This window comes from Stenella coeruleoalba (genome assembly GCF_951394435.1).
Source record: "Stenella coeruleoalba genome assembly, chromosome: 16".
In the NCBI taxonomy this organism is placed as follows: domain Eukaryota; kingdom Metazoa; phylum Chordata; class Mammalia; order Artiodactyla; family Delphinidae; genus Stenella; species Stenella coeruleoalba.
The window spans coordinates 80,176,816-80,201,047 of record NC_137162.1 but is presented as its reverse complement, the minus strand read 5'-3'; the positions used below and the strand labels follow the sequence as shown (position 1 = coordinate 80,201,047).

Below are 24,232 nucleotides of genomic sequence, written 5' to 3'. Positions count from 1 at the left end.
AGAATGGTTCTTCCCTCATTCGTCGCCTCGAGTTCCAGTGATACACTCAGTCCCAGTGTCCTCTAAACACCCTGGCCTCTGACATCCCTGAGCGGGAGTGTGGGCAGCTGTACGAGAAACAGCATCCCCGACGGGGTTGAACTGGGACAGAACGAGCAGGGAAGTGTGTGCGGAAGACACGCTCCGAGGATGGAACTGAGAAGGATCTAATGAGCTGGCTCGCCCAGCAAGACTTTGGATCCCATGCAGCACGCCAGACCCACACGTCAGGGAAACAGCTCCACTGTTGGCTGCTGGAGCACGTCGTTGCGAAACACCCCAGCATCATCAACCTCCTTCCAGAACTCCCTTGAGAGGGATGCCGGGGCTTGGAGTCAGAGCAGGCCGTGGGAAACGGGAGCAGCCAGGGTCTAGGCAGGTGGGGCAGATGCTGTGGCCTCGAGGAGCCCAGAACCTTCCAGAAAGAGTCCAGGAGGCAGCCCTCCTGAACAGGCTCCCCCGACACAGAACAGAGACTTCCTGGAGCTGCCTGCGGTCCTGGGAGGGGAGGGATGGACCGCAGAGCCAGGCTGGAGCAGTGCAGATGCAGGGAGGGAAGCTTTGAAACGGTGCTAACTGCTGTCACTGAAAATGGTCCAAAATGCCCCTGTCATCAGATAGGGGTGAAGTCCTGAAAAGAGGGGGTTAAACGTGGGTGGGTTTTTTTTCTGGAAAGGATTAGAAGCATGCCTCGCTGCTTGCACACAGGCGCAGAGAAATCACTCCTCTTGAGGTGGGGCTGGGGACGGTGGCAGAGGGAGATAGAGGGACCTGCGCAGATGCCCAGGGCGACATGGGCAGATGGAAGAGGAGGCCCAGAGAGTCAGCCCATCCTTTGCTCGGCGCCGTGTGAAAGCAGCCATAGGCCCGACTGCGCGGTCGGGAAAAGGCCCTTCCACGGGACCGCCCTGAGTGAGTGTGAGCCCACCCCAGGGCCCCAACGGTAGATGCTTTACCGGCCCTTTCTAGTTTCAGAGGAAAATGACACTTCGTGACGCTTACTGCTCTTCCATTAAAATAAGCCTCAATGCACAAATGAACGTATCTATGACACAGAAACAGAATCACGGGCACAGAGAACAGACCGCTGGTGGCCAAGGGGGAGTGGGAGGAGGAGGGAAGGACTGGGAGTCTGGGATTAGCAGATGCAAACTATTATCTATAGTCTGGGATTAGCAGATGCAAACTATTATCTATAGGATGGATAAACTATTATCTATAGGATGGATAGGACCTTGTAGATAAACTATTATCTACAAGGTCCTACTGTAGAGCACAGGGAACTCTATTCAGTATCCTGTGATAAACCATCACGGAAAAGAATATGAAAAAGGATGTATATGTGTGCATAACTGAGTCACTTTGCTGTACAGCAGAAATGAACACAACATTGGAAATCAACTACATTTCAATTTAAAAAACAAGTTTTTTTAAATGAGTCTCCATGTAGAAAACAAAGCCTCGGGCAGAATTCCACTAGATGGATGGCATTACCCCCAGCACCTTAAAGGTACAGGCATCCTCAAAGTGAGGGTGTCTCATTACCTGCCTTTTAATCTCGGGAGGATGAGGAGGAGGAAAGCAGAGATGTGACGAGCTGGGAGGCTTTGGCGGGGAGAGCACAGGTCTCCAGGTCGCCTGCAGCACATTGCTGACTTGGAGCACCATCGGGCTTGGTCTTGTTAAGACTCTACTGAGAGATGACAGGCTCCCACCCCCAGGCCAACAGCTGGAGTGGGGAAACAGGGTTACATCTGAGTCGATCAAGGTTGGCCTTCGTGGGGACCAGAACAGCCACCGCCTGGCCCCCAGCGCTGCCTTTATTTACTAAGTTTCTAGCACGTGTGCAGTGCCATGTAAGACCGGGCTTATCTCGGTGCTGCGGTCTGGCTCTCTACCTGTGGATGTAGAGACTGTCCCTGCGCTGAGGACTGCTTGGCGACAAACTATAAAGGGCCTTCTGTACCTCTTCTGCTGCACTCAACCCATGTTCCACGGAGTCAGGACTTGAATCATACGTCGCCTTCATAACTGTGTGTGCACGTGTGTATGTGTGTGTGTATGTGTGTACACGAGCACGGGTGCACATCTGTGTGTGTACACGAGCATAGGTGCACATCTGTGTGTGCGTGTGCATATGTGTGTGCGTGCGTGTACATAGGTGCACATTTGTGTGTGTGCATGAGCATGGGTGCACGTTTGTGTGTACATGTGTGTACATGTGTGCATTTACATGGGTACACGCGTGTGTGCTCACGCGTGTGTTGGAAAGGATGATCCAGCCTCCACCTCAGAGTGACTCTGCACCCCCAGCAGACACCAACGACCACCAAGCCGGGTCTTCGCGACACTCTGCTTGTACCGCCTCCTATTCTTTCTGGTTCTGACCCCGCTTCCTGTTCTACGATGACATAACCCCTGGTGCTGCACAGATGAGAGGCTGGAGCCACCAGTACTGGAGCACAGTCACTCATAGCCTTCGTGGAAATGGCCACGTTCCAGCTGGAGGCTCTGCTGTTGCCTGCAGTGCCAGCGGAAACGCCAGCCCCAGGTTAGCCTAAGGCTCATGCTTTAACGGGTCCCGCCCAGTTCAGCATTCTCACCCATCACCTTTCACGGCAACGACAGCTTGAGGACGGCCAGTTGAAGCAAAGGTTGTTTTCACTCCTTGTATCGCATCTTTCTTTATCCACAGAGGAGTCCTCAGAGCTCTATACTAGCCAGATGCTCCTTAAGCCCCTCGAAGCCCTACTTTTGTTCAAAATCACTGACCAACTCAGCCCAGTTTTCACCTGCACCCTCTCACTGGTTCTTGGCCCAAGGACATTTTGGCCCCCGGGGGACATCTGACAATATCTGGAGACATATTTTGGACGTCACAGCTGAAGGGGGTGGTGCTCCTGGCACCCGGTGGGTAGAGGCCAGGCAGCAACGTCCAGGACGGTCCCCCCCCAACAAAGAACCACACAGCCTAAAATGTGAATAGTGCCACTGCTGAGAAACCCTGCTCTCTCAGGAAAAAAGAAGTAGCCTTCAAGATAGAGATTTTAAGTTTTGGACAATGCGTCATTATCTTGGGTGCAGCGTCAGTGAACCTGAGGATTCAGGTGGAAACAAGTCTAATGCTGGGGCCTGGGGCCTATATTCTGACTCAGCTGCTCGGGTGATCCTGAGGCGCCAGGGGTGATTCTGGGGACCAGAACACCCAGACATTTCAGGGAGCCTGGGCAGGTTGGGCAAGGCTGGTCCAGGGCAGGGTGCACGGTGTTAGCTGGGGGATGGAGAGGGACAGAAATGATGCCCACCAGCACCCGGCCAGCGACGTGGAAAGAGAGGGGAAAAAAGGCACCTGGGGACTTCCCTGGTGGTCCAGTGGGTAAGACTCCGTGCTCCCAGTGCCAGCGGCCCGGGTTCGATCCCTGGCTGGGGAACTAAGATCCCGCGCGCCGCAACTAAGGCCTGGTGCAGCCATAACAAATAAGTAAATATTTTTAAAAGAAAAAGAAAAAACGGCGCCTGCCAGCGCTTCTGTCCCTTGAGAAAGTCCCGCCAGATCCCTGCCCCTCCGTCAAGTGCCTTAAGATTAATCGATGTACCTCCTTGTACAATCCAGGTGCCTTTCAATCCAGCGTGCTGGCGCTCGGAACAGGTGAGTTTGGGCACAAGCTCTTCAGAGCTGAGTCTCGGTTTCCCACAGCCCTCGGGCTCTCCTGAACGTGAGCCCCACTGGTTTCAAAGCCAGATTTTATGGGGCTTGTTTTTCTGCTTCAGGTCCCCCAGCTGGGGAGCCCAATGTGGGCCTCAGACCCCTCGCTCCTCAGGGGGGACCCCCTCGGTGGTGACTTCCCTCCCACTTGTGGGTCGTCATACTGGAGGTGCAGGTTCTGACTGGACCGTGTCTCCGCCCCTCCTACCCTTCTCGATCTGGCCTTTTCTGATATCCTTAGTTGCAGAAAATCTGTCCTGCTAGTCTTCTCAGGGACTGTTGTTCTATGTGACGTGGTAGGTTTGGTGTGATCGTGAGAACAGGTGACCTCAGAATCTTCCTACACCACCATCTTGACCTGAGCTGGACGACTAGATTTTAATCTCTGGTTCAGGACCGTGCGTCATGTTTACTTTATTTCTCTTCTAGATCCTGATTTCTGAGTTTCCTACCCCAGTCTGTCAGGCAGACCTCAGTCTTGTCTGCAAGAGGATTCACTATGACGTCTGGCCCTAGTTTGGCATCTCGTCTCCAGCAGAAGGTCGGCAGGGAAACTGAGATTATGTCCGGGATTCCTGAAGAACGCGATTTTCCTCAGTCCGCTGTGGGTGAGAGCAGGGTGGACATGGTAGATGTGACCCCAGACTAGGACAGTGACCCCCTGCCACAAGGTCATCTGTAAGGGCTCTCAGCCTCCAGCACAGGACATCTAGGGCTGGACTGTTTGTCATTTTTCAAGCTTACATTTATCTTGACATGTTCTATTCTCTTAGAAGCCTCGTTACTCCAAGAGTCAGTAAAATTTCTTCTTCAAGCAAACATGTTGCTGCTGTGGATACAGCCACCTTCTCACCTTTTATCTCTATAAATGGACCATCAGCTAGGATCCACTCATCACCTCTCATGTACCTGAAGACAGTCACCAAGCCACCTCTTAGCCCCTGTGGTCAGTGAAACTATCCTGATTTCCTCCTAAACATGCCTTTATATTTGTGTGCTCTTGTTCAGCAGGAGACACAGTTCTACGAAGGGGATAGGCCCCAAACTCCAAATTAAAACCATCATCAGGGTTTGCTTGTCACAACCCTATTAACTCATCCTATCTCCGTAACATATGGACGTCTTATCTGAAGACATTGTACATACCTGTACTCCTTTGCTCCCTTGCGTTCAGCTTATCATGTAAGCTGATTCTCAATTTGCTCATCCTCTCTAACTTTTCAGGCGTGTATTTTTCTTCCTTGAGGATAGCCTATCAAAGCTATGTCACTGCTGTGAAGACAAAATATTTCCCCAAGAAACCCATCAAATGAAGCAGAGCTTGTGACTTACGCTAGGCTGCTATATAAGACTTATCTGTGGAGTAAGGGTTCAAAAATCATCTGTTAGTCTTTAATACTAAATATGTGAGAATGACTTGTTAGGTCTCAGAAAGTACACTTAAGGGCATACTCCTGAGTTAAAATTATACGAGGATAAAGCGCATGTGCGCACACGCGCGCACGCACACGCACGCACGCGCACACACACACACAGATCATAAGCCACTCCTACTTTGAACATGAATAAAATATTAGCAAAGTGAATCCATCATTGCATAGATAGAATGTATCGTGACCAAGAAGAGCTTATCTCAGAATTGTAAGGATGTTTTAATGAAGAAATCTATTCATATACCCTAGTACGTTAATAGATTTAAGAAGAATTTCATCTGAATGTGAGCCCTCAAACTTTGAAAGAATTCCACATCGTTTCCTGATGAAAGCTTTAGCAATCTAGGAAGAGGAGGACACTCCTGACGATGAAAATGGTCTAACAGAATCCTAAAACAAACCTTATTTTTTAACGCTGAAATATGACACTTGTTCCCCATTAATGTCTGGATTAACGTGAGGATGCTGTGTTAGACCGAACAATGGCCCCCAACATGTCCATGTCCTAATCTCTGGAACCCGTGGTTCTGTTACCTTACAGGGCACAAGGAATTTTGCAGATGTGATTAAATTGAGCATTTTGAGATGCGGAGATTTTCCTGGATTATCTGGGAGGGTCCAGATAATAAGATAAGCAAAAGGATCCTCATAAGTAAAAGAAGGAAGTGGGTGAGGTAGAGTTTGTCAGAGAGAGATTGGAAAAGGCTACACGTTTGGCTGGGAAGATGGAGGAAGGGGTCGCTGCGACGCAGGCGGCCTCTAGAACAGGGGATGGATTCTCCCCTCAGAGCCTCCAGAAGGAATGCAGACACCTTGATTTTAGCCTAGTGAAACCCGTTTTCTACTTTTGATCTCCAGAGCTGTAAGACAGCTAATGTATGCTGCTGTAAGCCACCGACTTTGTGGTAAGTTGTTATAGCAGCAACTGGAAACTAACACAGACGCCCACCTCCAACTGGAGGTCAGAGCCAACGGAACAGGAAAAAGAACTGAGGTAGAAATACAGGAAAGAAAAAGGCAAAACTGTCATTGTTTGCAGATATGTCTTTTCAGCAGAAAATCAAATAGAACTAATTGAAATAATGTTTATAACAGAGTTCAGTAGAGGTGCCCAGGATGAAATCGGTATAAAAAACTAAATACAGTAAGTCCCCTACATACATACGAGTTCCATTACAAGAGCACATTCGTTAAGTCCAAGTTGTTCGTAAGCCCAACAAATTAGCCTAGGTACCCAACTAACACAATCGGCTATATAGTACTGTACTGTAATCGGTTTATAATACTTTCCACATAAATAATACATAAAAAACAAACACAGTAAAGTACACAAAAGCACAACCACTTGCAGAGGATGCACGCATGTAACAATGTACGCCAGACACGGGAACTAACTTACACGACTGGGCATGCAAACGCATGTTCGCATCTTTGAAAGTTTGAAACTTGAAGGTTCGTATGTAGGGGACTTACTGTAACCTTCCTGTATACCAGCAGTAGCCAATTAGAAAAGGTGACAGGAAAAAAAGGATCTTATTCATGATCACAATAAAACTATAAAATACCTAGAGACAATTCCATTAGGGATTACAAATCTCCCAAAAAATGATAAACTATTATGGAAAGACATTTAAAAAACGGAATGATTACAAAGATACACCATATTATTGACTGATGTCCGTTCTTTCCCCAAATTAATCTGTGAATTTAATATATTCTAAATCAAAATTCCAAATGAGGTTTTTTATAAGATATGAGTCTAAATTTCACCTGAGGAGAAAATGAGGAGTAGCAGGCCCACCATAAAAACAAGTGCACCTTGAAATACGGTACAGGACTGCTCAGCGAAGTGACTCAGTCCCAGATAATCAAATCTTTCCCTAGACTAGCAAGAGTATCATTCCCAGATTTATCTCATTGCTATGTTTGCAACAAGCAGAGCCGACTTGGAGTATGAGAAGCTGTTTGAAACAAAAAAAAAATCCCATCAAAGCAAGGCTGACCAAAGCAGCTGCTAGGCACGGTGCTTATTCAAGGAAAAAATAAATAAAACAGACCAAGTTAGATACAGCTGGATCAGGAATATTGGAACAAGTAACACAAAGAACAAGATGGAAGAAATCTGAAAATATGTTGTACGGGAATGGAAAGAGTGAAATCGTTGAAGCATTTTTTTGCAGTTTGTAAAGAAAATTTGAAATTTATTAAAAAAAGAAAAAAGAAAAACCTTCCCATTGATCCAACAAAAGATCATGTGCTTGGATGCTGTGAATATCTGACGACTCATTTTGTGATGTGGAGTCCAGAATCTTCTGAGGCCCTTCTCAAAGAGTATTCCCTATGTACAGATTATAGGGGACTGTTTTACAAAGCCCACGAAGGAGGCTTCTGCTAGACTTTCAATCATCAGATTCAGTCCCAGATGACCACAGAGGGAACTGCCTGGGTCTAGTATGAGGCTGAGTCAGGTAGGAGGGAAGAGAGGGGCTAGAAGCAGGTCAGCTCCTCCCCGGAGTATTTCCTAGAACACAGATCAACACAATATTTTAACTGGTGAGCATTTCTCATCTATGAAGAAAATCATAAAGTTCTGGGATGTGGGTGTTGAAAGACTAGCTGTCACGAATTCCAACCACCTTGGTTCTCACCTTTTCCTCTTAGTGACTCAAGGCTATAGCCTCCAGAGGGGGATGGAGGGACTGCCAACCACATCACGTCACCCCTTACCAATGCACACACGTCACGGAGGACGCCTGTCCAGGGCTCGCCAACAGGAATGACTCAGAGCCATCCCCTGCAGGAAGGGCATTCGGAAACACCTTTGACAAGTCTCCCTGGACTTGTTCACCCAAAGGCCAGGCACTGTGACGGCTGTTAAACAAGCACACATGTGGCTTTTGCCCTTAAGCAGCCTGTCATCCCACCTAATAACCCCCACACACACTCAAGGAGGGTATCAGAAGGACCGCTTTGCAGAGCACCGGATCAACGATACAACACAGACATCTTGAAGGAAGTCCAAGTGAAGGAGAAACCACTACCTAGAAGCTCTTTCTTTTTCAGCTCCCTGGGTCTGTATGATTCTCAGCCTCGGCTGCACGTTGACGCACCCGGGGAGCCATAAAAAAGTCCCGACGCGTGGTCCACACGCAGGGGCTGTGATGTGATCGCTCTGTCCTGGGCTAAGGCCTGGGCATCGGGATATGTACAAGCCCCTCGGGAGATTTTCATGTGCGCCAATCAAGAGGCCTCTGACGGACAGGCAGAATCTAGAACATCTGGTCCACAGCGCTAACTACCAAAGGGGCAGCGTGTGACACGGCCACCAGCCGGGGCCATGAGCAGGTGACTGTGAAATTCACAAGGGCGGTTTCCCTGGAGAAGGAGGAGGTCGGGGCAAAGAGCACAGCTCCATCTGCGATGCCAGTTCAGGGGCTTGTGTGTGAAGGCAAGACCTCAGGGACCGAGGGTGAAGGAGGGTGGAAGGGGCCAGGAGAGAGTTTAAGGCTAAACACAAAATTGTTTTGTTCTTTAAGAAGAGAGACTTGCAGAAAGAGAGTTTGAAAAAAAAACAGGAGAAGCAGTATCCAGTCATCAAAGCCCCAGGGAGTCAGGGCGGGGCAGGGGCTGCCGTTAAAGCACAGAAGTGACAATTTTCTTTTGTGAAGAAAAACGGGGGAAGGGAACTAACGTTCTTTTGAGCATTAATTCCGCTAAATACCAGGCTAGGCGCTTTGCATGCATGATTTCATTTAATCTTCCCAGAAAATTTGCAAGGAACCTTGTAACATAGAACAACGCCCTAGACCCAGAATTCTGGGGTTTTGACTGTTCTGTGTTACGGCTGTTTCCACATCTAATTCTCCAGATCACCGTGGTTAAAAAGTCTTCTCAGAGGCCCAACGTGATTTATTAGGGAGAAAACACTCCGGAAGAAGTAGGAGCAGTCTACTTTAAAATAAAGAAAACGATGGACAAAAATCTGTCCAACGTATAAAATGCCAACTGGTGTCTGTGACAACTGCTTCCCCAGGTACCTGAGGGCCATGTTGTGAGCCGCAGTCCCCAGAGCTCTCCTGCCCAGGATGCAGAGTGCGAACGACAAAGTCACCAGAGGAGAGTCCTCGTCACTGTCCAGGGGCTTCGAGGGCTGGAAGAACAAGGATGTTAATTCAGCTTTCACGTGGGTTCTGGACCAACAGACAACTATAAATGCAGAGGCTTTCCCTGTGTCACCCACGGTGGTCACCTGGGCCCCATTAAAGTGACCTGACAGATGGGAAACTCTGCTTCCTGAGTTTCTCTTGAGGTTGGACGTGGAAAAAAAATTTAAATGGGGGGCTTCCCTGGTGGCGCAGTGGTTGAGAGTCCGCCTGCCGATTGGGGGGATGCGGGTTCGTGCCCCGGTCCGGGAAGATCCCACATGCTGCGGAGTGGCTGGGCCCGTGAGCCATGGCCGCTGAGCCTGCGCGTCCGGAGCCTGTGCTCCGCAGCGGGAGAGGCCACAACAGTGAGAGGCCCACGTACCACAAAAAAAAAAAAAAAAAAAAAGAAAAAGAAAAATTTCAATGGGGAAACTACCTTAGGAAAGTAAAGGGACTAACACGAGGCTGGCTGGACTGCTTCCCTGGAATTGTGGATATGGTACCTCGAGGTCAGGAAGATGGTGAGAGCTTGCAGTCAAATGAACCGCCACCTGACCCTGTGCAACGCCCACCTTAACCCTGTGCAAGCCCACCTTAACCCTGTGCAACGCCCACCTTAACCCTGTCCAAGCCCATCTTAACCCTATTCAATGCCCACCTTAACCCTGTCCAATGCCCACCTTAACCCTGTCCAAGCCCATCTTAACCCTATTCAATGCCCACCTTAACCCTATTCAACGCCCATCTTAACCCTGTCCAATGCCCACCTTAACCGTGTCCAATGCAGGGCACAGGCACACCAGCAGGGAGAGAAGTATGGGAATCAAGTACAAATGAGGGTTTTCTGTTGCCTCCACAACAAGAAGCCCACGGAGCTGACCATAACTCCAACAATTAAATGAAGGGGGGTCATTCATAGCTTAAAAAGAGGGGCATGGGGAGATGCAGAAGGAATTTAAACTTAAAGTCTCTTTTGCAAGAAAAGAGAAATAATTTCATTTTTATGAGCCAGCTGAGCAAAGAGGAGTGCCGCCATTGTGGGGATAGCCAGGAAAATCAGTAGATTCTTTGACCATTTCAGCCACCAGGAGAGGCTCAGCGTGGGTTAGGATCTCAGCACACATTCTTCCGGCTGCACCTGGAGGAAGCAGACTCTGCCGCCTACTCTTTCTCCCACCTGTTTTCCATCACTCATGCAAAGGTCAAGGACCTGGGCTAGTGTCATCATTTGGCTTACCCTCTACAGGTCACACGACACACCCCATCAGCTGCTGAGAAGGCCATTTCAACTGGATCTACCACTTCCTTCAAAAACACATTGCGAGAAGCTTGCCAACTCCAGAGAAGCAGAGGTGGCCGACCCCCTCCACTTGCCTACCTCCCCTTTCTCCTGCTTGTCTGCTTCCTTGTCTTCCTTTCTAAGATGTCATTGGCCTTGGTTTCATTTCTAAGAGGCTGCTTTCATCCCCAGAAGTGTCCTCAGCACGTGAGCAACGATGCGCGCGCACACACACACACGAACCTACGGGAGTAGCTTGGACTGTCTGATTGCTAAACAGAGTGTGCTGGTCCACGATTCAACACGTTCGGCAAGTCCTCTGCATTTCAGCACCGATATACTCGGTACGGAAATCTCAAAAAGTAACTCTAAACAAAGAATTGTCCAGAGTTTTAAAACCGTGAAGGAGGCTTAACACTGCACTGACGCTGAACACAGTAAAGAGGAAAACGTACCTTCAAGGCCCCTTCACTGGACACGTGGTATATGAATTCTTCCATTTCATTTTGCTTAATTGTTAAACAAACACTTATCCAAATACTAGCGTCCTGGGACTTCCCTGGTGGCGCAGTGGTTAAGAATCCACCTGCCAATGCAGGGGACACGGGTTCAAGCCCTGGTCCGGGAAGATTCCACATGTCGCGGAACAACTAAGCCCGTGCGCCACAACTACTGAGCCTGCGCACCTAGAGCCCATGCTCCACAAGAGAGGCCACCGCAATGAGAAGCCTGTGCACTGCAACAAAGAGTAGCCCCCGCTCGCCAAAACTAGAGAAAGCCCACATGCAGCAACGAACACCCAATGCAGCCAAAAATAAATAAAATAAATAAATTTATATATATTAAAAAAAGCAAATACTAGTATCCTTCCTTGCCTCTATTTCATTATAGTCTATAGTATAAGAAAGAGATTATTAGAGAAATGCAAATTTAAACTACAGTGAGGTATCACCTCACACCAGTTAGAATGGGCATCATCAGAAAATCTACAAACAACAAATGCTGGAGAGGGTGTGGAGAAAAGGGAACCTTCTTGCACTGTTGGTGGGAATGTAAATTGATACAGCCACTATGGAAAAGAGTATGGAGGTTCCTTAAAGAACTAAAAATAGAACTACCATATGACCCAGCAATCCCACTACTGGGCATATACCCAGAGAAAACCATAATTCAAAAAGACACATGCACCCCAATGTTCATTGCAGCACTATTTACAATAACCAGGACATGGAAGCAACCTAAATGCCTATCGACAGACGAATGGATAAAGAAGATGTGGCACATATATACAATGGAATATTACTCAGCCATAAAAAGGAACGAAATTGGGTCATTTGTAGAGACGTGGATGAATCTAGAGACTGTCATACACAGTGAAGTAAATCAGAAAGAGAAAAACAAATATCGTATATTAACGCATATATGTGGAATCTAGAAAAATGGTACAGATGAACCCGTTTGCAGGGCAGAAATTGAGACACAGATGTAGAGAACAAACGTATGGACACCAAGGGGGGAAAGCGGCAGCGGGAGGTGGTGGGATGAACTGGGAGACTGGGATTAACATGTATGTACTAATATGTATACAATGGATAACTAATAAGAACCTGCCGTGTAAAAAATAAATTAAATTAAACTTTAAAAAAAGAAAAGAAAGAGATGGTCTTTACATGGCTCCTTCCTTTTTAAACTCACACTCGACTCCTCAGCCCCACCTCCCCTGCCTACCTCTTGCCTCTTCCGTGCACAGTACTGAATCCACTCCAGATACACGTTGCAGTAGCTGGCTCGAGTGATCCCCTGGAGACACGGGACATAGTCGTCATCGATGTTCATGTTGAACATTGCAAGGTCGCGCTCAATGTAATGCCACTTGGCAAAGGGCTGCAGGGACTTGAGAAGGGATTCGTTTTTGATCCAGGAAAACAGTTTGGGGGACGTCACCATATAGTATATTATACTCTGCCAAGAGAAAGCAAAATTTTGAGCCCTTATAGCCATTCCAAAGCCAGAAAGACTTTTCCAACGATACTTCATAGAGTAAATCAACATCAGGGAGGTATGAGACATGAGATCCCCACAGGTGGTATCATTTGTTTTTCCTGCTAGACTTTCTTTTTTTTTTTTTTGCGGTACGCGGGCCTCTCACTGCTGTGGCCTCTCCCGTTGCGGAGCAACAGCCTCCGGACGCGCAGGCTCAGTGGCCATGGCTCACGGGCCCAGCCGCTCCGCGGCACGTGGGATCCTCCTGGACCGGGGCACGAACCCGTGTCCCCCGCATCGGCAGGCGGACTCCTAACCACTGCGCCACCAGGGAAGCCCCCTGCTAGATTTAATGCACAGAACCCACTGGAGATGTTTTAAAATGTTCTCTCTTGAGAGTCAGTGGAGGGAAGAGGGACGTGAGAAGAGGAGCATGCTAGCAGAATGTACTAGAACAGAATCTCCTTGGTGTGAAAGAATGACAGCCAGCGCCATCCTTTCTGAGAGACGCACACAAAAGCATCGTGGTTTCTTTAGGCTCCTGGAGGCCAGGCTGGGCTGATGCTGCTCGGAGAGATCAGGGCACGTCCTCCTCCAGGGCCTCAGACAGAGTGTGTCATGAGCTAAGGCAACAAGGTACTTATGGAAAGTACTTAGGACGTAAAATTGTTCACACACACACGTATACATAATCCTGGGTACCCAGACAGTGGACATCTGTGATGTCTTCAAAAATAACCCATGTGTCCTCCTTCATCAGACATTCCACTTATGAATCCAAATGGGGAAAATGCCACCTTCGGGCTTTATGATTCTGAGTTACAGATTTATTGAAAGCCATCTCACAGTTTTTGAATGAGTTCATCCTTCAAGAAGGCTAGCATCCAGCCTGGAGAAGTAAACATGTGACAGAGAAAAAGAAAAATCCAAGTCTGCTGTGGACACATCAGGAACAGACGGTAGCATCTACGGACAAGTCCCTTGCAACCCCACTCCACTTGCGTTATCACAGGAAAAGGGAAGCGGCTGGTGCCACCAGGGCTGAGATGGGTCCGGGAACACAGCTCACATCCTGTATGCAAACGGAGAGTGACGGGAGAGGCAGGGGCGGCGTTTGATGCAAAGAAGGCAGTGGCTCGTGCTCCCAGAGAATCCAACCCTTCACTGATGCCTTTTCCGATTATAAAAGGCATTCTGGCCAGGCGAGAAGACAGAAAGTAACGCACACGGGATGAACGTGAGCAGGGCTTAGGCGACGGAGGTGAGTGGGCAGAGGGGCCCTTTGCTAGGCAGCACCCCCCAGCTCCCCTTCTCTTCCTCCCTTTAGCTGGGACGGGAAATCCAGAGCACCAAGGTCAGAGGTTGCCGAGGCGCCTGATTTCAGGTTCCTGCAGGAGTCTGAATGCTGACCCGACAGACACAAGCGGTCTCTGGATTTGGGCAAAACCACGGCAAATGCCTGACTCAGCCTCTCTCTGCTGTTAGGACCGAGCGCAGCCTGCATGTTGGAGAAGGCTCATCTGTGACTCATGATGTGTGGTCTTCCTTCTTTGGGGCATAATCTCTGTTAGGCTCCATCATCCACCTGACCCCCAAGCGGGGGAGCGGAAGCATGAAGTCCGCAGACAGCAAAATTCAGTAGCTCACATGTTTCCCCAACCTCTGCAGCTTTGCGTCCAAGCAGCACTGCTGGCCTTAGGAAACCCCTTCAGGGGAGGGAGGGAGGGAGAGAAGGAGGGGAGGAAAGAGGAAAGGAGGAAGAGGCCAGGGGAAGCTGAAAGCAGAGGGGCAAAAGACAGAGGCACTAATCACGGCCACTCTTCATCACTGTTTTGAGGTTTAAAATGAGATCATGCATATGAAGCAGGTAGCACCTGGCCTGGCACATGGGACATGTGCAAAAATCATAACCATCATCCTATCTTTGGCATCTATGACTTACCTACCCCGCAAGCTTGAGGGCCAGGGCGGGCAGCAGTAGCAGAGCTCAGGAGAGGTTTCGAGCAGGGCATTCGGAAAAGAGGAGACAGCTGAATCTCCCATGGTCACCAGAGTGCACATCTAATATTCAAATACGTAAATCAAGACTCTGGAGGGTGTTCTATTTTCTACCAGCTGGCGGGGTAACTTAAAGCTTCTATGAGGTAGACGGTCTAAGTGCTCGGCCCAAAGACACGAGCCAAAGAGGAAACGTGACCGTGATCAAAGGCACGGCTTCTCAGCTGACAATTACAAAAGCAAGACAGAAATCTGGTCTGTCTAAACACCTGGCTCGAGCAAACATCTGGTCGAGTTTTTCCTCGATATGTCCTAATCACGTGTACCAGACAGAAATAACAAACAAAAATGGAAAGCTGAGCGCTAACCTTTTCACTTGTTTCTAGGGAGGAATGAAAATAACCCCTCCGCCGATGAAATCAGAATAGTTAACAAGGACTTTGCATCCCAGAGGCTCAAACTCCCTCCTCTAGTTCTGGCAAACTTGCAGCGCTGGCTTCTGAGTGGAACGCTTGGCTCTCCCTCGGAGTCAGTACCAACTCCTCTCACTGGGAGGAAACAGAACCACTCCAACTGGCTGCAAACCGTACCCCATTTCCCCTTTATTTAGGCAGAAATTCTGTCAATGAACGGTGTGAAATCCTTCAGAATCTGTCAGGATGAAACGGATCTCACACTAAGTCAAACTGCTAAGTCAGGATGGTGACACGAATTGACTGCATGGAACCTGATCCGTGTTGAAAGCAGGGCCTCTTCTGAATTAATTCACTATATCTGGCTCCTCTAGCAGGGATCCTCCTGGCCTCTCATTTTCATCGTAGATCAGCATATTCTCCCAGACAGCGCATTCTAAGAGGGGGACCTGGCAGGCAGGCCCACATCCCTGGGTACTTTCCACCGTATCCTGCAGGGCAGGTGATAAGCGTATCTCCTTTCTAAGAGCTGTGCAGAAACAATGGTGGCTGGGAAAGCAGGCCCTCGCAGAAAGCTGATTTCTTGACGGCTAGAGGGTTTTAATCACTAATGAATGCAGGAGAGATGGACGAGGCACCAGGGAAAACCTCCAGTCGTCAGAAAGGAAATGATTTCAAATATATTCATAGAGGGTGGTGAGAACTGACCCAGTTTATTACAAGATAAAAAAAAAAAAATCCTTTTGTGCAAAGGAATTATTCCAAGCTTTTCTTTCTGTCCAATAAAAATAATAAAAAGAATGAAACCAAACCCCTGAAACTTGAAGCAGTTCAGGGCTACAAAGGCAATTTCGTTCACTGAGTAGCCTAGGCCAAAGAAGAAAAAGAATTTTTTTTATTGGAGTATAATTGCTTTACAATGTTGCATTAGTTTCTGCTGTACAACGAAGTGAATCAGCTCTATGTACACGTATATCCCTTCCCTCCCACCACCCCGATCCCACCTATCTAGGTCTTCACAGAGCACCGAGATACAGTTCCCTGTGCTATACAGTGGACTGACATATATTCATTTGGTTTTACCTTAAAGTGCTGTTTTTTCAGTCGTCACAGGCACTCAGCACTCCTGAAATTTCCTTGAACTAACTGTACCAGGGAGATGAGCAGACTTTCTGAGCTGCCGGTCCCCGAAGGGTAGGAAGGCACTGAGCGTGATGTTTAGAGAAAGTCTCGTGTGAACAGGCCTTACTGGTGCTGATGTGAATTACCAGGAGGTACCATGAGATCTATCTGCCCCCAAATCTCAGCCTCTCCTGAGCACTGATTCTGTTTCCACTGAGCACAAATGTCTATAGTGGTCCCCAAGCCTAGCTGCATATCAACTCACCTAGGGAACTTAGTTCAAAATATAGGTGTTCGGGGCACTCCCCAGGTGCAGAGAATGGGAATTTCTGGGTAGGACGTGGCAATCTGTAATGATCTGGCTGGCTGGGGGATCCTGATGCCACAGGTCTGTCCCCTGGCTCCTGGGAATCACCTGATGGGTGACAAACCATCGCCCTGTGTGCCTCTCCTGCCCGCCCGCCCCCCCCCCCCCACCAAGCTCTCACGTCGGCATCACTGCCCGCTCATAGAAAACAAGGTCAATGGACAGTCTTCCCACAAGCCCACCGTCTCCCGGCGGATTCTGGGGGCCTCCCTCAGCCCTCCACCACTCACACGTTATCCTGGGTTTGTTTATCAGATTGCAAACTGTCATTTTAGAAAACGTATAGGGAATCAGGAGGCACGTTGCCAGGAGTTAGCATTACCGAGTCCAAGCTCGCTCTGCTCGCTGCACGACAGGCCAATGAATCGGGAGACAGGGTGCTGAGGCAGGGAAGACGACGTTATTCGGAAAGCTGACAGACTGAGAAGACGGCAGACTAAAGTCTCGAAAGAACCATCTTATCGGGGTCTGGATGCCAGTTTCTTTTAGAGCACAGAGAGGGGGAGGGGTGAGGAAGTAAAGTAAAAAGGCCGTAAGTTTTGCCAATATCCCCTGGAATGGCCAGCCTCGGGCAGGGGGTGCGTTAATTTCTTCTTTCTTGCAGCCATGCACAGGTGGACAGGGGCCGGAGGTTGCCCTGAACAAAGGCACTTTGGTTTAACCTTCAGGCAGAGGGGCAGGGTTCCCTGAGGCGGGCCATTGTGTACAGACAGGATCCTTTCAGTGAACCAAAGCAGCGGAAAGCAAAGGTTAAAGTAACAGAAACAGATCCAACGTGGAGTCAGATTTAGCTCTTCCCTGTAACATTAGGAGAGGAGGACTGTGAAGAGAGGGTGAGAGACATCAAAAGGCAGGTCCTGGCATGGAGCACCCCCAGGCTTCCGGAAAAGCCAAGCAGGTGGACCCAGAGGGGGCACCTCAGCTCTTCGTTCTCCCCTCTCACCCACTCGGCGACCTGCTGGCCCCATCGTGTGAGGCCTGTCTGTCCACACGTCTGGCCCATGGAAAAGCCGTCTACGGGGAGCTCCAGCTTCACAGGGACGTGGCTCAGTCTTGAACTCCATCCTCACCACTAACGTCTGGAGCAGATCCTGCAGACTCTTGCCTAACCGGGATCTCGTCCGTCCAGACTGGATGGCTCAGATTCTGCGTTACCTGGAACCTTCGTTCATCTAAAAACTATGGGCACCTCCACAGGTAAGTCATCACACTCAGGTCTGGGGACCCACAGAGGGAGCAGCGAGTTGCCAGAAGGGAAAGAGAAAAGGTTTCAGAGGACAGGGAGGCACATGGCAGCCCGGACCCCATGGAGAATGTGAGGGGGAGCTGCCCTGGGAGCTCAGGTTGAAAGAGCAGCGCAGGAAGAGGGGGCTGGGATGCAGCCACGCATGCGTAGGAAAGGGTGGGGGGTGGAAAGCCCGACAGAGATAGCCAGAGGGCTCTGGCGGCACGCACAGCCTTGTCCTGTCCTTCAGTCTCTTTTATCGATAGCGGTTCAGCACTTGCTTGTGTTTTCGGTGTTTTCACGAGAGGAGCTGAGCTCAAGGTCCTTCTCCTCCGCCATCTTGACTTGCCCCTTCTGTTCTGCCCTGTTCTTGGGGCACCAAGGAGACACGTGGCTCCGGGGCTCATCCATCTGGCCCATCTAGACTGCTGTCCCCAGCTGCCACCTCGGAGTAAGCTCCCAGCCCTGGCACGGCTGCTGTCGGCCCCTGGATCTAGCCCCCCTGCAATGACCCCATCCTGTTGCCCCCTAGAACTAAAGCGGGTCCTCAAGGGACCCTCTCCTTTGGGAGGGAGGCACCAGAGAGAGCTGGTTGCCATTTAACATCTGTTTTCCCCTTTTTCCATGACACACAGTTTCTGTCTGGGTTCATGGCTGCCCAGAATACCCTTTCTAGATCCCCCTCGAAGCTGGCATATGACAATCTCTTTGGCCAATGGGACACAGCTACAGCGTACTGTGGTACCTTTCAGGAACCTCCTTTTCTTTAAGAAAAAAGAAAAAATCTATTATTTATTTATTTATTTAGGCTGCGCCGGGTCTTAGTTGCGGCATGCAGGATTTTCATTGCTGCGTGCGGGCTCTTAGTTGTGGCACGCATGCGGGATCTAGTTCCCTGACCAGGGATCGAACCGGGGCCCCCTGCATTGGGAGTGCGGACTCTTAACCACTGGACCACTAGGGAAGTCCCTCAGGAAACTTCTTAAGGAATAGCTTGTGCATGCCCTTGGCCTTCACTTTCTGTGTCCCTCTCTCCATCCATTTAAGCCTTAAGATGGGGGAGACACTAAAAATGGTGGAGCTGGGAGCTGGAAGGGACCTTGATCCCTGAAGACTTGGAGAAGAGCTTCTTTTACGTGTGAGAGGAACACACTTCCTGCGTGCGTGTGCCACTGGCATTTCACGGCCCACTGCCAAGTCAATACCAGCTGACAGACCCAACTTCCCAAGAGCTGACTCTATGAAAAACTTCTTGGGTCTCAGATATAACGGTCAAAGGAACAAACATGGAGTCGCACAGCAAAAGATCACAACTTCCTGATTCACTTCCCAAATCTTCCCCAATTTGTGTGAGGTTGGGCAAACATTCATCATTTTGTGTGAGGTCTGGATGTAAAGTTTTGCATCCCTCTAGCACACACGAAGGTGGTGAGCACGAACTGCTCGAGCTGTTTTAAATATTCTGCCCCAGAACATCTCTGTCGCACCAACATCTCTTGTTGCAATGACCTTGGGGTGTAGTCATTAGGAGTTCTTTAACCTTCTGATTTTCATCGTCTGAATTCTACTTCCTGAACAATTTCGCAGCTATTGCTGCAGACACTGGGGCTCCCCCCGGGAGTTATTTCCAATTTCTAAACGTCCTCCTTTTTAGCTGATGGAAATTCCTGAAACTTCAGGCGCCCATGTTACCTTTCCATTTTGTTCTTTCCTTGTTTCTGCTGGACCACTTGTCTCAGCCTCAGCTGGCAGAGAGTTTGGGGTGTCAGGTGGATGAGCTTCTTCCTTGGGAACGGCATTAAAATGTGGACCCCTCTGAGGACCACCCAGGGCTTTCACCATGCAAAGTAGTCCCTCAGAATAGGAACCATCACAGACACCCTCGCCCGTCCCGTCCCCCTCAGAAAACACTTTCGCCCCTATTATCACGCTGCATCCTTGGTCAAGTCTCACGTAAGTCTCCTCTAGGAGACTTATTCAAAACCAGCACATGTTCTCAGGCTGAATACAGGTTGAGCAGATGTAGGTACCGAGCAACTGAAAAATGTACTAGTCCCCGTACGAGTAAGTAAGAAAAGGCTGTCATAGCGAATCCTGACTGGATCATTTAACTCTATTTTTGCATTTGTATCATGAGCTTAAAAAATTAACTCTGGTTCTAAAAGGTAAAAATTTGCAGAGCCTCTAAACTGATCCTTATAACTCGTAAACATTGAGGTCTGGTCATATTTCCAGGATGTTTCCATTTGTCAAGCAACTCATGTGATGTTAAAAGTGGAGAAGAAGGTCCAGGCAAGAAAACAGACTACCTCTTCATGCCCAGGCTTAGGATAGGACTTGGGGCATGCACGTCAGGCCAACCCAAAGCCCTCGAGGCTTTTTCACGAAACCGGTGGCCCCGAAACCTAGCTAAGCCTCTGAGGCACAAGCTGTGGAGAAGCTTCCTAAGCTCTTTCCAAAGCTTTCCAGGAGCCTCTGGAGCCAGCCCAGCATCATTACTCAGACAAGGGTCTGGGACCCGGAGCAATACCTTGATGTAGTATCGGATGAGGATCCTTCGGAGGTCAAAAACCTGCAGCATGGTGGCCGCGTTGTTGTCCATGATGCTGTAGCCCTCCAGGATGTACTGCGCTCGCGTGATCTCCCAGGTGAGCCAGCGGAGGTTAAAGGCGGCATTGCAGGACAACAGGTGGAGCAGGTGACCTGGTTTGCAGCAGCAGCAACCTCTGTCATCCTCATCGCCCTCTGTGATGGCTTCCACCTCCCTCTGCTGGCAGTAGGTTCCTGGCAGAGTAACAAACACGATGGCAGTTGTAAAGAGGTCGTAGGGTAATCTTCGTTTCGAATGGATTTTCCCCTTGCCCTTATTGAGGGAAAGATGCTGAGGAGAGTTTAGAAATCAGGAGATTTGTGTAGTTCTTAGTTCAAACAAGTACCCCCAAATAAGTCACCGATCTTACAATCATTAATGCTTTTTTCTTTTGCTTTTCTTTGTTTTGGCCACGCGGCATGTGGGATCTTAGTTCCTGGACCAGGGCTCCAACCCACGCCCCCCTGCACTGGAAGCACAGAGTCTTAACCACTGGACCGCCAGGGAAGTCCCATAATCATTCATTCTTTTATTCATCCATATCCCTTCTGATTCTCATCTCCTTAGAAGAGACACATTCTCATGGTGGTCGTGGACGAGAATGGCCAAAATGCAGGATGGTTATATCCTTGAGTTCCCCTTTCCAGAAACCTGCAGGTCATGGCTAAGCAGATAGGAGGCTAACGAAAGTGGCAGGTGGAAAGGTCCGAGAGCAGCTAGGTGCATGCTGAAGTGTTACCAGGAGGGGTGTCCTGGAAGAGCTTCACAGCCAAAGCGCACCACCTCATCTCCCACGTCTGTGAGCACTGGGTGAGCCGAACACATTTCCAAAGGAGCTAGTTCTAAAAACATAGGATAACGGGTGTCAATGATCTTTGCTGATCTTTGCATATTTTTGTTAATGATTTGAGGGGAAACATATACAGTATGCTAATGACGTGAGATTACTGGTGCCTCCTGGAATGCAGAGTTACAATCTAAGGACGTCTCGCCAAACGGCTTTGGCAGACTGAAACTAATACATCGAAAATTAGTAGAGGGCTTCCCTGGTGGCGCAGTGGTAGAAGAGTCCGCCTGCCGATGCAGGGGACACGGGTTCGTGCCCCGGTCCGGGAAGATCCCACATGCCGCGGAGCGGCTGGGCCCGTGAGCCATGGCCGCTGAGCCTGCGCGTCCGGAGCCTGTGCTCCGCAATGGGAGAGGCCACAGCAGTGAGAGGCCCACGTACCGCAAAAAAAAAAAAAAAAAAAAAAAAAAAAGAAAGAAAATTAGTAGAAATAAACGGAATGTCCTCCATCTTGGTTCAAAAAACCAGGCACACAGTTCATTAATATATAGTAGCATACTTAACAAATACTTTGGTAATTTCTTTGAACATATGAACCCGAACTAGGATAACACTTGAAAACTGAATGTGATCTTGATGCGACCAAAACAAAGGGACAGCAAGAGTCAGAAGAGACCTCGTGTTATTCCTTTGGATGCTACACATAAAGGGTTACTGATAAAACGAAATAAAACTAGATGATTTGGGCAAGTTACACTTTCTCCATTAAAAAATAATAATAATACTGATTTGAACAAGATCATACAGATTGTTAGTTACATGTCAAGAAAGCTACAGGGTTGTAAAATAACTCAAATTATGTTACTGAAGAATGACTAGAAGATCCAGGGACTTTGACTTTGCATAAAAGAAGACTTCGAGGGAGACAATGGTCGTCTTCAATGACTATCTGAAGGGCTGTGGTGGAAATGTGAACTTGATCTTCTCTGCAGTCCCAGAGGGCATCATTATGACCAATGGGAAAAAGCTTCAGGGTATAGCGTTTACTATAACAAAGGTCATTTTAACAACTATGAGTTCCACAGTGAGACGGGCTGCCCTAGGAGGATAAGAGGATAAGGAACGAATTAGTGGTGACAGGACAGTGGTAACAGGTGCTAATAACCATAAGTACAGACCACTTAAACCAAAGTCATGGTGAAGAGAAGAAAAGAAATAAGAGAGAAGATAGGAAGGACAGCCAATCAACTGGGGTAGTTGTTATTGGCTGTGGTGGTGGTGGTTTGTATCTTTATCAAGATAATTGAGCCCTTAGTTATTAACAGAAGGAAAAAGGAAGCACAAAAAAAAGTAAGTTTTTCTCTATGAATTGCTTTAGTTGTACTCCATCAATTTTTTTATATTGTGTTTAAAACTTTCATTCAGGTAAATTGTTTTGTAACTCACCTACTCAGTTTTTATTCCTTACAGCTCTGTTATTAGGTGTATGCATATTTAGGACTGTTTTGTCTTCTTGATGAATTGACTCTTCAGTCATGATGAAATATCTGTATTTTGGTAATATACCTCGTCTTGAATCTGATATTAATACAGCTATTCTAGTTTTCTCATAATTACTGTTTGTAAGGGATAAAACTTTCTGTCCTTTTGGGACTTCCCTCGTGGTCCAATGGTAGAGAATTCACCTTGCAATGCAAGGGATGCGGGTTCGATCCCTGGCTGGGGAACTGAGATCCCACATGCCGCAGGGCAACTAAGCCTACGCGCCACAACTACTGACCTTGAGCACCTCAACTAGAGCCCACGTGCCCTGGAGCCTGCGCGCCACAACTAGAGAGAGAAAACCTGCATGCCACAACTCGAGAGAAGCCTGCACTCCGCAATGAAGAGCCCGCGTGCCCCAACAAAAGATCCCGCGTGCTGCAACTAAGAGCCGACGCAGCCAAAAATAAATAAAATTGAATTAAAAAATAATAAATCTTAAAAAAAAACTTTCTATCGTTCTACTTTGAGTCTATCCATGTCTTTGTATTTAAAACATATCTCTGTAAACTACACGTAGTTAGGATTTGCTTTTTTATCAGTTTGATAAGTCTCCACATTTTAATTACAGTGATTAGTCCATTTACATGAACGTGCTTATTTATATGACTGGGTATAAATCAACCATCTTGCAGTTTCTTTAATTCGTCCATTTTTTTCCTTTGCATTCCTTCCGATATTTGGGCGTGGGGGGAGCGTGCTGAATAACGTTTAGTGATTTACTGTGTATCAGCTTTTAAATCAGTTAGCTATAACTCTGTTTTATTTTTCGCAGTTTCTCTAGGAATTATAATGTGCATTTTTACCCTATCACATGGGTAAAATTCGTACTACTCTTCCTGTAACGTAGGACTATTACAATGGTATATTTAATCCTTCATGTCCTTTGTGTTATTCAAGCATTTTACTTTAATGTATATTAACATTTAAACCCCACAATAGTTTGTTATTATTTGGCTTTAAACAATCAATTCCGTAAAGGCTTACAAAGATAAAAAATCTTTGCTTACATATTTACCATTTCTGGCAATCTTCATTCTTTTATGTAGAATCAGTTTTCCATCTGCTATCATTTTCTTTCAGCCGAAAGAGTTTCCTTCAATATTTCTTGCAGCGCAGGCTATCTGGTGATTATATCAACTTTTCTTTATCTGTAAAAACTTAAATTTTGCCTTCATTTTCCTAGATGTAGAATTCTGGGTTGACAGTTTTATTTTCCTTCCAGCACTTAAAAAATACCATTGCGTTATTTTCTGGCTTGCATTATTTTTTAATGAGATGTTAGTGATTAACTCACATAGTTGTTTCCCAGTATATTATGTGTTTTTAAATTTTTCTCACGGTCCTAATAAAATGACAATAAGATATCTCAGATGCTCTTATAATTATTCTTTAATTTTCAGCAATTTGATGATCGTGCACTTAGGTTTGGTTTTCTTTGTGTTTATCCTGCTTGGGGTGTGCTGAGCTCCTGGGATTTATGAATTGATATTTTTCATCAAATTTTTTAAATGTTTGAATACTAGTTCTTCAATTTTTTCTGCCCCTATTTATTGTTTCTCCTTTTGGGATTCCACTTATACATAGGTCAGGATGCTTGATA

General features: G+C 47.7%; 1 protein-coding gene across 6 annotated transcripts in view; it reads right to left on the bottom strand.

Moving 5' to 3' along the window:
- PCNX2 (pecanex 2) overlaps positions 1 to 24,232 on the bottom strand; it is a 281,732-nt gene that overhangs the window by 13,833 nt on the left and 243,667 nt on the right. For all 6 annotated transcript variants that reach the window (XM_079900242.1, XM_079900240.1, XM_079900241.1 and 3 more), the window contains 3 exons: positions 20,241 to 20,494; positions 12,331 to 12,564; positions 9,216 to 9,328 (listed from right to left, as the gene is read on the bottom strand). In XM_079900242.1, the coding sequence (XP_079756368.1) occupies positions 9,216 to 9,328; positions 12,331 to 12,564; positions 20,241 to 20,494 (601 nt within the window). The remainder of the gene's footprint in view (positions 1 to 9,215; positions 9,329 to 12,330; positions 12,565 to 20,240; positions 20,495 to 24,232) is intronic.